We start from the raw sequence: 20,422 nt of genomic DNA on the forward strand, positions 1-20,422 counted from the left end.
TTATGATGCAGTTGCTTAAAGATTGGCATTGCAAAGATTTTGTTACATCTCTTGTTTTTGACACAACAAGCTGTAATACAGGGCATAAAACTGGTGCTTGTATACAACTTCAAGAAGACATAGCTAGGTCGCCCCTTACTTTAGGCTGCGTGTAGGCACCATGTGGGTGAAGTAATTCTTTTTAAGGTGAAAACCTGTGGTGAAATGATATGTAATTATGTATCATAGAGTACTAAAACAAAAATGTTGGAATGTCACTTCGTAATATCTAAATTTTACCTAAAAAGCAACAAAGGAGTGCTTACATTAAATTTATTATGGCTAAAGCCTACACAGCGCTGTGGTAAATGGCATTAAAAGTATAAAACACTGATTTATGGTATGTTTTCAACAGGGTATTCATTCAAAGAATTTGCAATCCGAAGACACCATTTTTGAAGTTTGTTTGCCCTAATTCTGCAAAAATTTCAGAAATTCCGTTACACAAAGTATTCAATATTACCCCTAAATTGACACACTGGTTCTAAGTGAAACCTAAGTTGCTGTTTACAGCATAAAAACTATAACTTGCAAGGATTTACAAAAATTAGCTGGTATCACATGAACATATAAAAATCACTCAAATTTTTTAAAGCATAAATCACTCAATTTAATGTCAAAATTGAAATTTGGTAAAATCGATAATCCTATAAAAGTTTGATTGCAATCTGGACCCCCTAGACCTTATTCAATTTTGCTGAAACTTCATATTTAAGCTTTGTACACCAAGCCTCACTTCCAAAAAAAAGTTAGGGTTGCTACGATCAAGTTTTAAATTTTACGGGGCGTCAGCCGCACCCTAGGCAGCACCCCCCGTAAATTTATGGTTGAGGGGCAACAAAAATGGCTATTACAAGTGGTGTTTCAAAGATAAAATACTTTGCGAAAGATTTAGATCATTTAAGCAGACTAAAAGAATGCCGAAAGCGAAAAACAGCTTGCGTTGCTCTTGCCCGCAAAACAGCAGCTGATCGCATGGTTTTCTCTGGAACGTGAATTACGACAGTACTGAGATGCGCACGGCACACACGCTCACAGTCACACACTGATCTTCCCGCGCGTGAGGCGCAACTTGAAAGTCAAAACGCGTGGTAGCGTAAAAGCGAATGCGAGGTTGAATGTTTATTCTTATTTCATGAGTTATCCAAAAGTCTGTTAGATTTTTTGTGACGTCAAACATGAAATCGATTTTAGCAAACTTTATCGAGTTGAAACTACGACACACCGAACAATTACGTGAATACAGCTGGGAAATCATACAGTATAGAAATTTCAAAGTAGAACGTAGAGTATCTTACGCTGCTGGAATAGTCACGTAACTATTTACTGCAATATTACGACACACCAAACAATTACGTGAATACAGCTTGGAAATCATACGGTATGGAAATTTCAAAGTAGAGCGTAGAGTAACTTACGCTGCTGGAATAGTCACGTAACTATTTACTGCAATATTACGTGAACCAGCTAAATTAGAAGAGCTATTTTCAACGAGGTCTTCCCGCTGTGAGATCAATTATGATTCAACAGCATTGTTTTGTTCGCAATGTGTGAGAATTAAATCGAAAACCGATAAAAGAAAAGGTGTTTAATGGTCTTGGTCGCAGATATTGCCTGCATTAACGCCGTCTCTTACCACTATTATCCCCTAGCCAACCTGACATCATTGTTTTTATGCGGCCGCTAAGGTTTAACATCGACTTCAACGATCATGGAATGTTACGTACCGTTAATAAGAACGATTATATCCTACACGCAAAATAAAAAAAATGATCTTTTAAAACAGCTCTTTTTGCTGTTTTGTCTAGCAAGCTTTGCATATTGCTCAACAAGTGCATAAAGTTTAGAATTGACAAGAAATCATTAAATTTGAAAATTAAGTTTGAACCACTGCAGATAAACGTATTCAAAACTTTTATTTCGGCCGACGCCATTTCACACTCTGTAATCTACGTCGGCAATGACTTTGCCGCAGCAAAAATGAGTTAATTTTGAAAACTGCCGAGCTGGAGACAACAGCTTGTCCCGTGTATATATAAGTTGAACCTATCTTTTTGAGGTGAAAATCACTTGTGAAAATCTCGATCTACCGTATACTCGAGTATATACCGTATTCGATAAAAGACTATAAAAACTTTCGATAAAAAAACAAAAGAGAAAACACTTCGCCGTTGTTGACGCTTTGAAGGTAAGTAATTAGCAAAACAAGTTTAATAAAACTGATACAGTAGCTGGTTTTCCACTCTGCTTGACATCATGATTTTTTGCGTTTTATTTCGATAACTTCACTGTCTTGAATTGATCGTTGTTATTTACTCGTACGAAAAGGGAATGAATCGGCTTGTTTTCCAACTGTTCCACTTATGAGCTAATAATATCAAAATTTTTACGACTAGGCGTACTGTATGCGTAAAACTAATCGTTTCAAGCAGCAGTTCTAATAAATTCGGTTTGCGACCTAGGTGTCAATAAAACAAGACGGTATGCTCAATCAAAGACTATTTTAATTGCGTAAAATAACGTTATGGTTATGACGTCATCACCTTTCTCGCCCCCCAAGGTTTTTTGAAAAGTCGGCGCCTATGTATAGACATATTTAGGTTATGTGTGAGGATATTTCAGCAGGTGTTGGAAACAGAAAACTGGACAACAATTTTATCTCAAAAGGTGTGAAAAATCCATGCTAATGATTATAGTAAAATAACAATAAAAAATTTACCCTTGACCAGCCACTCATTCTATTGTATGGGACTGTATTCGGTCGTTGCTATCTTGTGACATTTTTGAATAAAAAATTATTACCTCTGTTTCTTAATTTAAATAAACAAAACATACCACACCAGCAATAAAATAAAACACACAATAAAAAGAGATAGAATGGGCGTAATGCATTATTTTAAAATGTCAAGCTGAGAAAATTTATTGAATTGGTTTACTTTTTTCTGTAGGAGAACAAATCATATTAACCTTGTTAGGAAGAACTTCAACTGAACATGTCATAGCTTCATAATTTTCGTTATCAATTTTAAACCATGAATCCTCTGACTTGATGGGTATAATTTCAAAGCTGCCAGCATTGAGCTCAGCGTTAACATTAACAGACAATGGTCTTTCACTAGAGAAGCGTTTAGGTCCATTTTTAATAAAATCAATAGCAGAATATCCTTCACTTTCAATACTGATATTGGCAGCTGCTTCTTTCCTCTTTATTGCTGGATCATGTGTATTCACAGATGCAGTGAACTCAAGAGTCTGTGATTGTAAGGTTTTATCAAATGACTTTTCCTTTAACTCTTCATCATCAGAAGTAGTATTTGAAGGTTCAAGATTGCTATTTGATGGATTACCTGTGATAAACCTCCAACACCATGAAAACAATTGAGTGAATACTGGATTGTGATTATTTTTACTGACAGCAATATTATTGTTCATTTGCTCTACAATGGGTTTAGGGTCACTATACTTAAGCTCAAGTTCACGAGGAGTTTTAATTTTTGATTTATAAGAAGCAAAAACAAAGGCCATGTACTTTTTTAATGGACCCCAAAACCAATATTTTGATGTTCTTCCATGTGCATCACTGTATGACCCCCAACGCATATCTGATAGAGCATACACACTTTTTCCACTGTCTCCAGTTATTTTCATGACATCTACAGTTCTAGAATTGTTTTTCAAAATATTGGCTGTAGCTGTCATTATCCATTGTTCATAACAAGTACTATCAAACCCCTTGGTCAGTTGACGACACAAAGTGTTGGTTTCACCTAAAGGTATCACACCAACAGGAATGTCTGCCCACTTTTTAAAATCTGGTCGTCTCAGTAATCCAGTTACAACTTCGCTTAATGTGCCATTTCCTCCTGCAGCAACGATAATATCTGTATTTTCTAAAACAGACATCAGTTGTTTTGCCTGACCTTCATAGTCCAATCTGATGACTTTAACGTCACATCCAGACAAATGCAGTATTGGAGCGGCATTTTTCTCAAATAATTTGGTAGCTTTACCATTATTTGCAGCTGGATTCAAAAATACAGTAATGACTTTTGGATGATAAAACCAATTGACTTGCTCCATACCAGTCTCGGCTACTTTGCGACAAATTGCATGGCGAAATATATGATCTTTATGTAATCCATTAATCCAATTGCCAACATATCCACAAACCACAGCACCAAAAATTGACTTTTTTGGATTATTTTTAATGTACTTAAATGGATTCATTGCAATAACTTGTACTGTTAAATATTTGGTAACAGCTAAAAACATAAATGATGATATTTAGAAGACTAAGAAAGTTTAAAGTAATCACTCACTCAGACTGCCAAAGATGTTGGTTTAATTTTATCATTTAACTAACTCAAAGTCTCTCTCTCTGTGTAGGTATCATGGCTGATACAGCCCTCGATGTACAATAATGTTCCAGTTTGATCGATCTCGTGCGCCGTGCCAAATTTTAGTAGGGTTTCTGATGTGATGTTGAAATTTGTTGGCTGCGTAGCCGAGTGGTGAGAACGTCTGTGTGACGTTTGAAAGGATGTGGGTTCGACACCGCTCCAGAGCATGTGGCTGTGTCTCGGCAAAAACACTTAATGGCAAGCCAAAATAAAAGAAGCAGCTGACTCGAAGACTATATGTCACTTCGCTGCTTCCTGTCGTCTGTTGTATCGCATCTGTGATCGCAGTGTACTGTATACCTACTGTAGTAACCTTGGTAGGCTATTTATTGGTAAGTTGATTTCAAGATTTTTACACTTCAGGCCTGTCGTTTCATTTGCGTTTTTGTTTTGTGTTTTTTTGCGTTCATAGGCTACATTGTTTTTCCATCTCTTTGTTCCTACTACTTTTTCTTGCGATCTAATGTTCTTGGTGATTGGTGTGTTTTTACTATCTGCATAGCTGAGTGGTGAGAGCCTTCCTGGTACGGCATTCGAAAAGACGCCGGTTCGACACTGCTTAAGACTCAAGAGCATGCGGTTGTGTCTTTGACAGGCACTTAAAAGCATACCTGAAGATAGACACGAAGATTGGCTTCCTTGTCTTTCCGTCCCCTTAACTTGAATCTTGAACTACCCTGCATACGCTTGGATACGACAAAACAAACAACTACCTTTTTTATTGCGTTTTAGCCTACCTGTGTTATTATGTTTATTGAGTTCTTTCTTCTCATTGTGTATTGCGGCTCTCGGGCTAATTTACAAGCGTTCATTTGGTCCACGGAGCAATTTGAGTATGGGACCCTTGGCTTAGCGAGAACATAGTAGCCTACGGTAACTTACTCAGCCTAACAGCTATTCTTGAAGAGTATTTTTGCTAAACACATGCACAAAAAGCAAAAAACGTTAACCATAAACGTATTTTTGGTGGGAAAGTGGTCCGATTAAGCCGGAAAAGTTGTAGGCTACAGAAAAATCTAGGCCTATTTCGATTCAGGACAAGCGTAAAACGGTCCGATTAAACATGGGCCGTTTAAGAGGGATTTACTGCTTAACTTAAAGCGTTTTGTGATTATTTACCCTACAATATAGGCTACAATCTTAAAGCTTAGGCTAAATTTTAAGGACAAATGAGTAAAAAATTAAATACGACCAGCCAAGACTCGCAAATAGCAAAATGCCAACCGATGCTACAAAAGTTTCGACTGTCTTAAATAAACAGTTTTTACGAAAACCCACGATTTTTTTTTACTTTATGCCGCTTTCTGCATTGCACGATTCCCATGCATTAGCATTTCATAGCCTACTTCTTTCAAGCGCACAACTAAACCAAATTGTCATCATCCCGAAATGAAAGAAGACAAAAAAATTTTCTGTGGAAATGAAGTAAACTTTTATTTTAAAAACGTCTCAAGGTAGCCTAAACCTGAAGTTGTTCATGAAATATGTTTTCCTCTGTGTTTGTCCGACCCGGTTACTTTTTTCACTTAACCCTTATCAGCACATGCGTTGACATTTTGTCAACATCGACTGTTTTGTGTGAGATTGCTCTCGCCCCTTATGCACTAGCTCAACAACATTCAGTGACGAAGGAGAACTTCTGAGTAGCTTACTGCTGTAGCGACTTCAAAACGTTAAATTGTTTCCACAATGAGTTATTTGCGTTTTAACTTAATCGGCACATCTGTTGACAAAATGTCAACAATCAGAAACAATAGGAGTTTGGAATTTAAAGCCACTATGCAGTAGCTAGCTATTATCACAAAGTGATAACAGGCGACTTACAGGAAAGTTGCACGTGTATTTAGTGAATCGCTGTCTGACTAGGTCTTAGTGGAGAGCTCCTCCTAGTCACTAGGAGGAGTTAGATTGCCAGTTGATATAACTCAGAAGAAAAATACAGTCTAAGAAGTTGTGTCGGAAACGTTTGCCTTAGCTCTAACTAGCTCTTACAAGATACTTGGCATGAAATACTAACTATTTGAAATTCAATGGTTGTTTCGGCTAATTACAGTAAGGGTCAAATTTACTGATGGACAGACAGAGAAGATTTTCATTTTAAAAGGCCCAAATACACCTGCAAATAACTTCTGATGATGTTGATAGCAACTCTAATGCTGAGGCTACAAGTAGTAGTGAATGTGAGTCCATACCAGATGTTGATGAACTGCCTTTGGAAGAGGAGGAACTGTCCGATATAGATATCTTTGAGGAAGAAAGTGAAGATGACGAGACTGGTAGTGATGCAGATCAAGAATCTAATGACGGTTCCTCAGAAGATGAAGATCAAGTACCAATAACAGCTGGCAACGCAACCTATTATGCAAATCTTTTTCCAGGCAGGCTCAGAAGAAGAAATATATTGATGCAACAGCCTCGGATTGATGCTGCTCCTGAACTTGAAGCGGATGCCTTCAAATTATTTTATCGGCCTGAAATTATACTTCAGATAGTAGGCTACGTGAGACAAACAGAAAAGCAAGAAACGTGAGGCACGAATGTATAAGCTGTTGCCTAATTCTGTACAAAAAAAATTCACAATCGAAGAAGTTAAGGCAGGTCTTGCAATTATGATACGTGCTGGCTTGGACAGAGATAACTTCACCGATTTACGTCGATTGTGGGATCCTCTTGATAGTAGGCCATTTTATAGTGTAGCTATGGCACAAAATCGATTCAAATTTCTGATACGATGCATGCGTTTTGATAACTATCGCAATCGACCAGAAAGACAAAGGAACGACATGTTAGCTGCTATTCGAGAGGTGTGGGAAGCATTCAACAGTAGTCTGCGCAACGTCTACATCCCTAAGGAAGCATTGACTGTGGATGAACAACTGATCGGATATCGAGGCAAAATTCTTGGAAGAACATACGGTACATGCCATCGAAACCAAGGAAATTTAGTGTAAAGTTCTTTTTGCTGTGTGAATCCACATCAGGTTTTGCTCTAAGTGGCATTCTTTATTCCGGAAGAGAATCCGGCTTGGCTTCTCACAGACATCTTGCAGATGATGTAGTGATGAACCTGTGTTCTGTTTACTTTGGTAGTGGTCGGGATATACGGTATACGTTAACAGTTATTTTACATCTTATGGTGTGGTTTGCAATCTTTTGCTTCAAAATCTTACATTGGTAGGAACAGTAATGGCTAATCGTCGTAAAGTTCCATCGCAACGCAAATCAGCAAGGGGAAGAGAGGTGGAAAGTACTAAAGGGTTGTATGACCATTTGAACAAGATTCTGCTATTGTCATATATATCAAAACGAAACAGGAATGTCCTCATGATGTCTTCTTCACACTCTTCTGTTTCCGTCACTGACTCTCACAGGAAACCTACAGTTATCATGGATTATCACAAGCACAAAGGTGGAGTTGATACTCTTGATGAAAACTGTGAAGAATTCAATTGCTTGAGGAAAACAAATCATTGGCCAATGGGTATAATTACAATTTGATAAATGTTGCCAGCAACAACACATTTCTCATAATGAGAGGCAATGGGAAAAGTAACAAAAAAACAGATTTTCTCAAACAACTTAGCTTTCAGCTTGCTCAAACGTATGTCAACAAAAGAAAATTGGCAAAAGAAACTAAACTACTTGCCGAAAAGTCGAGGTTCATCGATGTTGCTACTTCAAGCACTTTCAATCGCACAGTTCAAACTATCAAACGGGCATAGGTGGGCAAAGTTACTTTCAAAAGTAACTGAGTTACAGTTACAGTTACTTGGCCAAAATAGTAACTGAGTTACCGTTACAGTTACCGATTTTAAAAAGTAACTAGTTACCGTTACTAGTTACAGTTACTAGTTACTTTCAGTTACTCACAAATCTGAACATAAAATTCTGCACCTGGCCAGCTCTGCATGCAAGTCCAGTTTAACCGCAATGTTTGATATATAGTGTTAGAGCCATCCATGCTAACATAACAGCACAAATACAAAACCAACAAGGTTTTATTAAAAAAAATACTCAGTGGCTTATATGTTTATTTCCTTTGAGAAATACGAGCATTTCAAAGTGCTCGTCACTCAGGCCTGCCCTTTTGGGCTTTAAAATGTCCTTGCCCAATCGTCGTCGTCGTGTGAGCCTCTGGGGCCGAGAGTCTATCCTTTTACCGGCCCAGATTCACAATGTTCCCGGACTACACTGGAAGGCTACTAGAGAGCAGTCAGTCTTTGGTTTCATCATTCATGACACGCAAACCTTCCACTCCGTTAAGTGGCTTGAAGATGTTACAGTCATTGATGATGTCCGCCCCGATAGTTCAATTGGTTAGCGCGTCACTTCTGGAACGAAGAAGCTTCAAGATCAAGCGACACTGGTTCGACTCTCAGGGCATGAGCTTGAGCAACGCACGTTGAGGACTGCTCTCTATTTAGTGGCATCTAATAGATGGAATAATTTCCCAGCAACAAGACTTCAACGATCGGAAACTTCACTCTGTCAATCTCGGTGACCGGGCCTGCGTCAGTGATTGAAAGCCTTTAGTCTACAAGTATGCGAAACTGCCAGGATTAAGTTCTGCAAGAAGCTTTCCCAGTCCGAGGATGAAGATTTAATCAATCAATGATGTGGTCTGCGGTCTGTTTCTCGGCACCACATTCACAGGAGGAGGAAGAGGCCATTTCCCATTGGTGCATGGTTGAGCGGAAAAGCCTGACGCCCGTACGGAGACGGTTGAGGCGCACCCATGCCTGTCTTGGTAGTGTCAGGTCAATAGAGAGTGTGTCGGGGATGAACGAATAAAGTCTGGTGATGAACAAGTGCTGCAATGAAAACAATATTTCTACTGCAGCACTTGACGGAATGGGAGTGTTATGTTTTTAAAACAGTTTTTTCATCGGTCCAATTGTGAATCTGGATCCGCTTAACTTGTTCTCAGGGTCCGCTTCCAAATACTCCTGTAACAGATTCAACGCGCATTGCTTTCTTTTCTAAGTTTTTGCGTAAAGTGGTGCAAAAAGTCCTCCGTGGCTCTACCTACCACCATCCACTTCAGTGTCGCTGCTACTCCCCTCTTCAGCAGAGCAGTTTGCTTCTTCAAGTGCTTGAAGCATGTTCTGTTTTATTTTGGTTTTCCATTCAGCATTGTCGCTTAATCATCAGGCATTAAACACGGATAAGTCTAAATTGTGGGTGGAATGCAGTCGCTGTCCTCGAACCAATGACCAAATCTGGTTTGTATTGCTTCCACAAGAACGTCCATCAACGGCAAGCAAACAGCAATGCTGTTGCTCTGGTTTTAATGTCAGACAATGTTTTTAGAGGCATTGCAAGCGTTACACTAAATGCAATAAATTTCAACTTCTTGAAGGTAACTAACTGACTATAAGCATCAACAAATTGCTTTTAATCGCTGCGTGTTTCTTGATGCTTATAGTCATTAGTCAGTTACCTTCAAGAAGTTGAAATTTACTGCATTTTTATAAATATTTTCAGGTTCCTGATGAGGGCTTAAAGGGGCAGACAACCCCATTTTCAAATGCAAATTGAGAGTTGAAATACATAAAGGGGATATTCAAAAACACGTTGCACTTGTTTTTATGAAAAAATACTCATTTGTTCTCACGCAATCTTAAAACAAAGTTTTGGTTTTGTAATTCGAACACACACTGCACGAACTGTTGTCGAAATAAAATTTTTTCTCGGGTGACGTCATAAGAGTACTGCTGGACAAATATTTTGCTTGTTTGAGGTGTGGCATGCGTTTGCAGCAGTCGATAAGGTTATTCCAAGTTACAATTGAAGTTCAGATTTAGTTTATTGTAGCCTTGGTGCTAGCTTACATCATTTTACAGACTACACTAAACTTTTTATTGGACGTTTAACCTAAACATTTTGGGCTAGACCTTGCAGTGTTTGCATAGTTTTAATGGTATTTAACAGCAAGAGGTTCAGACAGTCAAAGGTTGCAGAGATTTGCATTTATTTTTTACTTCATGATTAGTCAGTGCTGCATCCTGTGCTGTGTGCACGATGGGCCTACCTACCAGTCTTAGTATTTACTCATGTATTTCAATTTGTGATTGTGTATTGGCTAGACATGTAGGCCTATACTGGTGTCTCAATATGCATTCTTCCCCAGTGCTGTGTGAGTAAACTAAGCTAAACCTGTTACAATTTGGTACTCATCATGCCAAATCGGTGTGTTGTACCGTATATAACTGTTTATCTGACAGTTCTAGGCTACCGATAAAATTTCTTTGTTCCATTTTCCATAAAATCATACCATAAAAAAGAAATGGAACAAGTCTGTAAACACCACAAGAGTGTGGCCAGGATCAACAGAGTCCAGCACAATATGGCGACTCCATTTCAAGGAAACAGATTTTTAAAATCTTTTTCAATTTGACATGGGTCATGCCACACGTCTCAATTGAAACTTTAATGCATGCCCTTCAATTTTTCCAAACAAAAACATTTCAACAACTTTGCAACCGTTGGATTCAAAGTCCAGTAGAGAGACAACTCCACAACAAAATTCTACTTTATCCATGCGACCGGCTGCTAGGAAGCGGCAAGTTCTTGAGGTAATTTTAAGCTAACAATTATATTACTACATGTTTGTTATAAAGTACCGCACATAAGTAGCGAAGTAGCATCCTTGAGAAATTGTTTTCCATAAGTTTACAATATGTATGCTGCCTGCTGGTATAGTGATTCCCAGCTACATGCATTTTTAGAACGTCCCATGTATAATTCACCAAGTTCATTAACAAAAAATGTTCCTTCATATATACATTGTTGTTTTCTTTTTCAGTTACTGGCTAGAAATGCACCCAAATTCGTACCCTGAACAATTCCTACCCCCAATTCGTACACTGAAAAGATCGAGAGAAATTTTTTAAAAAAAGCCGAAGTCATGCCAAACAGAAATGGTTACTTGTGATGCTGTAACACAATATGACGTATTAGATTTTCGTGCTTGTTCATCAAAAGGATGCCAAGCTGCCTTGAAGCCAATGAGTGCGGCGAAAGGTAAGAAACTTTGACTCTATAATATAACATATTATGAAATAACAGTAGTGTACATTTTAATAGCTTTGGAAAGAGAAGTGATGCCAAATAATACTGTAAAAGTTGCTTTGCTTGATTTGGAATAAAAATGTTTATTGCAGCAGTGCAGCAACTCAGGCTAATGCCCTGGTATTAACACAATCTGTAGATGTGACCTGCAACTTGCAAGAAAGAAAATGAATTCCACCAGATTACCTTACTTCCACTTCCAAAAAAGCAGGAATGGCTTTGCAAGACATATCTTTTGAAGATAATGAAATGCACTATCCAAATTTCTCAATAAATACATTTTCGGAGGTGTCTACCAATGAACGTAGTGAAAAGCCGGGGTAAGTTTGTAAAATTCCAAAACAAAACTTCGTTCCTAAACTTTTCATCAAATTTTCCTATAATTTAACTGATGATCCACTGGGATGCACGGTGTGACAAAACATTTTAAATAAAGTAAACAATATCACACCACATCAGAAGAATCGGTTTATTTAAATACAGAGCTTTCGCCACACAAGTGTGGCTTCATCAGTATAAACTTATTCAAATAGAAGTTTGTAAACAATGATATATCTGTTATAGATATTTTATGAATGCTTCCTGATGTATGGAAACACACACATACTGTAAACGGAAGTGCTCAATCTTTTCTTTAAAATAGTGTCATTGATAAGAATTTTTAATATGTCATTGAGCAGAACATTGTACTTTAACAATTGGAAGGTGATGGTATTGACCTCATGTTAGCAGGAGATGGAAGGGTAGATTCTCCTGGACATTGTGGGAAGCACGGCACATACACGATCATGGACACAAGATTGAATAAAATAGTGGATTTGCAACTTCTTCAGGTATGGACTTCAGCCAGTACATTTTATACTTTAGCTAGCAAATCCAGCTTCTTTTACATGACTCATTGAAAAGCCAGTGTGTCTTATAACAAATTTACGTTTATTTTACGTATGTTTGTACGTTATAGTTTCTCTGCTCGGCGCGCTTTCCATTGATTGTTTTCTCTGCAAGCCCATTTTCATAAGAGCTTTTCTTGCTGTGTTCAGTAAAAGGGACTTTTGTTACTTTAAGTTCTGATCGTGTGAGACTAATTTAATTGGTTCGTTTTATATTGTTGGCTTGTGTTTTGCAGATGTACTTCGTCTCTTTACTCTCTTACTTCATTTAAACCAATAAATGGTCGTTTCAGTGTGAACATACCCAGATAACAAATCAGTCGCTTTTTACATTGATTCAACGTCTGCAGACGTTGAACCAATGTAAAAAAGCGACTGATTTGCTATTATGTGTACTTTTCTCAAAACTGCTCGTAAACAGGCCAACTTCGCCCAGAAAGCAACAATGTAATGATGATTTATTGATGCTAAGCTATTTCACTGAAAACAATTTCACTGAAACAAATTCACTGAAACAATACAAGTTGTATTTGGCTGTACAGTGTACAATGTACATGCTTCCCATTGCCAAGTCAAGAAAAATTTACGGCCATGGCCGTCTCCCATCAAATCGGCACATAGGCTACAACACTCGCGGCCATTTAAAAAGTATAGCTTTGGTAGAGAGGTACTTTTTAAAAACCATAGACAGACAAAAGTTGTTTTAAAAGTTTGTTTGTTTAAAAAGTTGTTTTGAATTTGAAGGAGTTACCGTAACAAGAGTAAATGTAACCAAAAGTTGTTTTTACAGACGTTATAGGCACATTGCCTATAGACAGTTTGTTCGCTGGATCTGGGGTTACCTTGGACGTTCAATCCGTGTGCCTCTGCCGTCATGCGTCGTTTCTGCAATTAGGTCGAAATTTTCAAATCAAGATAGCGGCGAATATGTTGGATTTAAATATCCTGATTTGAAATAAAAAGTCAGAATTCAAAATCTGCTTTGAAAAAAGCTTTTCCGTGTGCACAGAGAGAGTGAATTTTGTACATGTACTTGTACAGACAGTACAGTAAGCTATACTAGAATCTAGTTCTTTACAAACTAATATGGTACTTGTCGAAAGGTAGTTACTTTCAGTGTTCATTTTATCAACTACTAAGCCGCTTACAATCGACATAAATACATGTAGTTCATTGTATTTGTTGGAAACGACACTACGAACACTTGCTTACAATGCATCTTGCGCGAAAATAAGATCGGCTAGTACTCTTATGACGTCACACGTGATTATCGCACGGTTCAGTGAGCACGCGTCGCTCTGAAACTAAGGGCTAACTAAAACGGCCCTACAAAGGAAACGCAATGAAATTAAGGGAAAATTTCAACGACAACTACTTATTATACATGTCTAGAGCACTTACGAACAAAAAAATTGAAAAGTATGGTTTGGGGTTTACTGCCCCTTTAAGTTAAACCGAAAATGTTTGACTGTTAAACTCATTTGTAAATATGTAAAATATATTATTATAATGCTCAACCCTGTTGTATTGTTGTGTCTTGCCTGTCTTTGGTACATATTGATTAATCGCCAAAAACAATTAATTTAGCCAAATCAGTTATCAAAAATTGCCAAAAAAGAGCCAAATCATAAATATGAAGCTAAACGTCTTAAAAAATCGCCAGATTTCTGGACTTTGGCGATAAATTCGCCAATATGGCAACCCTTCTCCACCAAACCACAAAACAAAAGTAGAACCGCGCATGCGCATTGCGCAGTGCTGCGCCGCTACCTGTGCGAGAAAAATGCATTATTGCGCAAAACGCAGCAAACACGCACTAAACAAGACACAAACACGTGCAGAGAAATAAACGGCAATTAAAAACTAAAATTTCAATACAAAAGTAACTTGTAACTGTAACTGTTGAAAAAGTGCTAAAATAGGAACTAGTTACCGCGTTTCGTTACTTTTGGAAAATAGTAACGAAGTTACCGTTACAGTTACTCAAAAAGTAACTAGTTACAGTAACTAGTTACTTTTGTAACTAGTTACTGCCCACCTCTGCAAACGGGGAAGATGCTACAGATGTGCAAAGCATACTCGTTCTAAATGTGTCACTTGTAGCCGACGGGTTTGCCCACCACACTGAAAACTTCAGAAGAACCAATATTGCTTGGAATGCTGAACAATTTGTTGTAGTGCTCCAAATTCCTTCGTTTTTGTGTTTGAAATATACGTGGCAAAACTTCGCTTGTTAAGATTTCTTTGCATTTTATCTGACAGCTAGTAATCTAAAACTATGTCCTGGATAGAAGATAGACCTCCCAATTAGGATTAATGATTGTTTTGTTGAGGTTTTATCAACATCAAATCATCTAAAATAACAACTTCACTTTGAGACCAGCGCATTTGTATCGAAAAACACAAGAAAATGCCATGTTGACAATTTGTCAACATCTGTGCCGATTAAGTTACCTAAAATCCCTGTGCTAATAAGGGTTAAGAATTGCGGATCGAAAATTAAAATATTAAAAGTTTCGTATGGCAACACCGATTTTGGGCAAACTGCTCTGCAGCCTGATTCTAGATTTCAAGCGCTCTGATTGGCTAAAAATTATACTTGAAGCTCCACCTCTTTTGGTATTTTACAGCAATTTTTGAATCTGTTAGGGCTGCATGGAAACAGCCCCACCTAACCGAATAACTTTACAGACTTTTAAAGTTAGTTTTTATTTCGCAGAGTAGCGATGAGCCATCCATGTAGAAGTGTTAGCTGTAGAGTTAGGGTATTCAACAGGTTATAGAAAGTGCTAGTCCAGCCTAGGGCACCTCAAAATCACTTGAACCTTGTATGCAACGGCTAGGCTAGTCAAGATTAAGCTCAATACTGGTAGGCAAGGGCTCCGGACACTTTCTGAGAGTTGGGGGTAATTTAAGCAGGGGTGGGAGCGATGTTTTGACATCGACAGGGCTTATTATAGATTATCGCATCACATATAAACTTAGGCTAACTTACTTCTGGGAGGTCGCCCCCCAGACCCACTTCGCATTACTGAAAGCTTCAGTTTCATATACAGCGTTTTAGGCGATATGTTTCGCGCCGAGGGCGCAAAATTTTTGCTTTTCAGCACGACTTAAAATCGAAAAATTATTTCAACGAATCTGAAATCGCGAGTAAAAGCTCTTTAACATTTGACACAATTTTTTAAGTTTTGAGACAATTTTAACTGGAAGAGGTTAGAGGGGACGTACGCAAAAATCCCTCTCTGTATTCTTCCTTGGCTAAAGTCCTCCAAATTTTGCACTTCAGATGCTAAAAGGTTAATTTTAATAGGTCAAAAGCGTTAAGGTCAAAGCTAGGCCTTCAATCAACTCAGAAAAAAAAAGAAGCTAAAATGCATTAACTTTTACAACAACTGAAAATATGGAGACATCTTGATCGATACTACTGGGAGGCCTACCATTTGCGCCGTGTAAGAAATAACATAGAGAAATAAAACAGAGTAACCATAGCGGGTTAAACATACTTTTTTACACACAAAAAATACAACATAATTAAAATAAACTCAAACGTTTTCGACACGTACGTGTGTCCTCATCAGGAATTAAATCTGTAATATACATAAAATGGGAGCTATTGGGAGCTATTGGGACGGGGCCTCCACGTGTGTGATCGATTTTCAATCACCGGCGCTCCTGGATAGAGAGGAGTTCTTGCTGACGGCATCTCCTCTTGAACCAATATCGTCCCCTGGGGAAGGATACATAGGCCACCCACCCCAGTATTCGGCCTAGTTAACTATGATGCAACAAATTAAAAGAAACACATATGACGTAAACGAGACCAGTCGCCGCTCAATGTGTGCAGGTGTCGCGTCCGGTAACGCAGGATCTTTACAAGTGCCACAGGCAGAGCACTGGCCACGGGGTCCGCGGGATCGTCATTCAGCAACCGTGGTACATTATGCCAACTCAAACAATGCAAGAAACTTTAGAAAAAAGATATCTAGGATTGGAACATGGAATGTTAGAACACTCCACCAAGCAGGAAAGTTAGAGAACGTGTTGGTAGAGCTAGACCGAATGAAACTTGATTGCTTGGGTTTATGTGAAATTAGATGGAATAATTCGGGAGAATTTACTAAAAATAAAAGAAGGATTTTCTATTCAGCCGGCTTAAAACATCAACATGGAGTAGCTCTAATACTGTCTGAGCAATTAGCAAAGTCAGTGCTCTCTTTCTGGCCAAAGAATGAACGAATGCTAATGGTGAAACTCAAATCAAGTCCTTTCAACGTAAACATTATAGTTGTACAGTATATGCTCCCACAGCTGACTCGGACGAACATGAAATCAATAAGTTCTATGAGTCCTTGAATGATCTCTACAAAACTTGCAAACCAAATGAAGTTACAATGGTTATGAGAGACTTTAATGCCAAAGTTGGATGTAGCCTATGGAGGAAGGTAAAATTGTTGGGCAGCTTGGGCTTGGTGAACGAAATGAGAGAGGTGACAGGCTGGTTGACTGGTGTAGGGACAAAAACCTGACAATTACTAACACTTGGTTTAACGTACATCGAAGAAGAAGGTACACCTGGACAAGCCCTGGAGACAGAGCAAGAAATCAAATAGATTACATTTTGATCAGTACTCGATACAGGAATGCTGTTAAAGATTGCCATGCATATACCCAGGAGCAGATATTGACTCGGACCACAATCCAATCGTTGCAAGATTTCAACTGTTTTTCAAGTGCATCCAAAAACCAAAACTAAAGTTTAACCTACAGTCTCTCGGTGTTTAGATGTTTGTGCAAACTTCAAACATGATGTCCTGCAAAACTTGCCAGATACTTTGCCGCAAGACCACGAAACTTTCTGGAATGTATATTCGACTATTATCAAGGAAGCCGCATACACTAATATTCCTAAGATGGACCAGAGCAAGAAAACTTCAACTTTTTGGTTCAATTCTGAAATAAAAAATTTAATGGACAAACGTCGTAACTTGAAACAAGATCCAATACAATATTGTTTAGTAAACCGTGAAATTAAAAAAGAATGTCATACAGCTAATGAAAAATGGCTTGAAGAAAAATGTCTAGAAATTGAGAAACTTCGACTTGATGGGAAAAACATGTTCAAAAAGATAAACGAGCTTGTAGGCAAAAAATCAGCACCAACATTGAAGTGTATCAGAGCGGCAAATGGAGACATCCTTCATGACCCAAAAGATGTAACTCAGAGATGGGAGGAATATATACAGGACCTCTTTCGGGATGCGAGCAGAAGCAAGCTTACTGAAGACGCATCTCGAGATGTGAAGTAAAGTAAAGCCGAAGTTAAGTGGGCTCTGCATCAAATGAAAACAGGAAAAGCAGCTGGGCCAGATGAAATCTGTGTGGAAATGCTTAAAGCCCTGGACGAAGAAGGAATAGACATCATATGGAAGCTCTTAGACAGAATATATGAAAGTGGTGTGATTCCTGAGGACATGTTGAAATCCGTATTCATTGCACTACCCAAAGTTCCAGGAACACTTGATTGTGACAAACATCGCACTATTAGTCTGATCTCACACACTGTGAAATTGCTGCTAAAGATCATCCTCCAACGCTTAAGAAGGCAATTGCTTCCAGAAATAGGGGGCAATCAATTTGGCTTCATGAAAGACAGGGGAACAACCAACGCAATCTTTACGATGAGAATGCTTGGTGAAAGAGCAATCGAAGTCCAACAAGACCTATATCTAGCATTTGTAGATTTTAAAAAAGCCTTCGATAAAGTTCGTCACGAACAGCTTTTTAAGATGCTGAACAACATTAACGTTGATCACAAGGACCTGCGCATAATTAAGAATGTGTATTACCAACAACAAGCTGCAGTTCGCCTACCGGAAGGTCTGTCTAGATATTTTGAAATTCAACGTGGGGTCAGACAAGGCTGTGTGATGTCACCAGATCTGTTTAACTTGTATAGTAAAATGATTCTCAGAGAAATAGAAGGTATTGATGAGGGAGTTTTAGTGAACGGTATCTCATTAAACAATATTCGCTATGCTGATGACACTGTGCTCATAGCAACATCCCCGGACGGTTTACAAACACTAATTAACAAAACTTCAGACATCAGTGCAAAATATGGAATTGAAATTAATGACAAAAAAACAAAATGCATGACTATCTCCAAACAAAGTCCTGAACCCCACTTTGTACTTCACCAGGGAGGCAACACAATTGAACAAGTGTCTTCTTTCAACTATCTTGGTTCTCTCTTGACAGCGGACGCACGATGTAAGAGAGAGATACGAAGAAGAATAGGCCTAGCTAAAGACGCTTTTAATAGACTACGACCTATTCTATTGGATCGCAAGCTTTCTATTCTTCTGAAGGTGCGACTTCTCAAAGTGTTAGTGTGGTCTGTTCTCCAGTATGGTTGTGAAACATGGACCTTCAACACAGAAACTAGGCGTAACATTGAAGCAGCTGAAATGTGGTTTTACAGGAGAATGCTCAGGATTTCATATACTGATCACATCACAAATGCAGAAGTTTTAAACCAGGTACATCAAGACAAGGAACTATTGAACAACATAGCTCAAAGGCAACTCAAATTTCTCGGTCACATTATCAGAAAAGAAGATTTAGAAAATCTCTGTCTAAGCGGCCGCCTTCTCGGGAAACGTGCTCGTGGCAGACAACGAACAACATTTATATCCAATTTCAATACATCAATCAGCCAACCAAGAACACTTTGGGACACTGCGCGACAAAGGGAACACTGGAAAAATTTACGAACTGAGCATCTAGTTCATCAAAGGCCGCATCGGCAATGATACAGTTGATTGATTGATACATAAAATGAAAAATCGTACGATAAATTTGACTCAGCTATCTTTTGCAATCAACTTTAAAAGCCACCCATCCAGTGCCGTAGCTAACGGGGCGGGGGGGGGCGGACCGCCCCGGGCGGCACGTTTGGGGGCGGCACTTTCAGACTACGATTTCTGATTTTGATTATAATCTGATAAAAAAACGCATTTCATTTTCACATACTTTTTCTTGAAGGGGCGGAAAAATCTGAATCCGCCCCGGGTGGCACATTCCCTAGCTACGCCACTACACCCATCGTCTCGCCATCAGCAAAATGGCATGGCATGGCAAAACCAGCAAGCCCGCATGGTTCAAAGAAAGGCGAAGAGAAGCTATCTTCGCAAAAAAAAAATATGACGTCACACACAACGTATTGTGATACGTATATTTTTGACAGGATACATAGTTTGGCGTTGTCTTGCGAGTCGGAATTTCCAAGCAAAAACCTCAAAAGTTGTGCAACAAAATAAAAAAATGAAAATAAAACACAAAAGTAAAAAAATAATAAAAATGAATTTTTTATCTCTACTTTAGTGGGGGGTAACCTTGCATTAATTACCCCCCACTCCATTTGGTGGGGGGTAATCACCCCCGCCCCCCCCCTCTAACGGAGCCCATGCTGGTAGGCTAAAGTTTGTCTTAAAACAATATTGTTAGTTTTTTTAAATACAGCTTAGCAATACATCAACTTTTCAAAAAAGTGTGAATGCATTTTTTCAAAATTTGGGTAAAAACATGTTCAAAACGCACCAAATTTAATGCAATTTTTCAAATTTTTCTGGGGGAGACCGCCCAGATCCCTCCGCAAAGTCGTTCGCCTTCGGCAAACTCAGAAACGGGCTTCGCCCCCCCCCCCACTATTTATTGCAGCCCCACTGCTCACAAACAGCACCAGCCACCACTGATTCCTGGCTATAGCCTACTTGTAGGCTATACCTGGCTATTCTGGTTATACTTGTAGAGACTTTTGACGCAGGCCGGTTGCCGAGATTGGCAGAGTGAAGTTTCCGATAGTTGTTGAAGATTTGTTGCGGGTAAATCATTCCATCCACTAGATGTCGCTGAATGGAGAGCAGGGTTTAAATGAGCTGCTCAAACGCCCACCCCGAGAACCGAACCAGTGCCTCTTGGTCATCTTGAGTCGGGGGCTTAACCACTAAGTAAACGGGG

At 38.7% G+C, this 20,422-nt stretch overlaps 1 protein-coding gene across 1 annotated transcript; it reads right to left on the bottom strand.

Moving 5' to 3' along the window:
- Positions 1 to 2,958: 2,958 nt before the first annotated feature.
- Positions 2,959 to 4,266, bottom strand: LOC145776084 (acylglycerol kinase, mitochondrial-like). Its single transcript, XM_082587488.1, has one exon. It carries the CDS (start codon positions 4,264 to 4,266, stop codon positions 2,959 to 2,961), a length of 1,308 nt encoding a protein of 435 aa, XP_082443614.1.
- Between the last annotated feature and the right edge of the window lie 16,156 nt (positions 4,267 to 20,422).

Source organism: Aplidium turbinatum, chromosome 8, assembly GCF_918807975.1.
Source record: "Aplidium turbinatum chromosome 8, kaAplTurb1.1, whole genome shotgun sequence".
Taxonomy (NCBI): Eukaryota; Metazoa; Chordata; class Ascidiacea; order Aplousobranchia; family Polyclinidae; genus Aplidium; species Aplidium turbinatum.

Excerpts from the sequence above, each read along its gene's own strand:
- LOC145776084 (XM_082587488.1), bottom strand. The coding sequence starts at position 4,266 with ATGAATCCATTTAAGTACATTAAAAATAATCCAAAAAAGTCAATTTTT.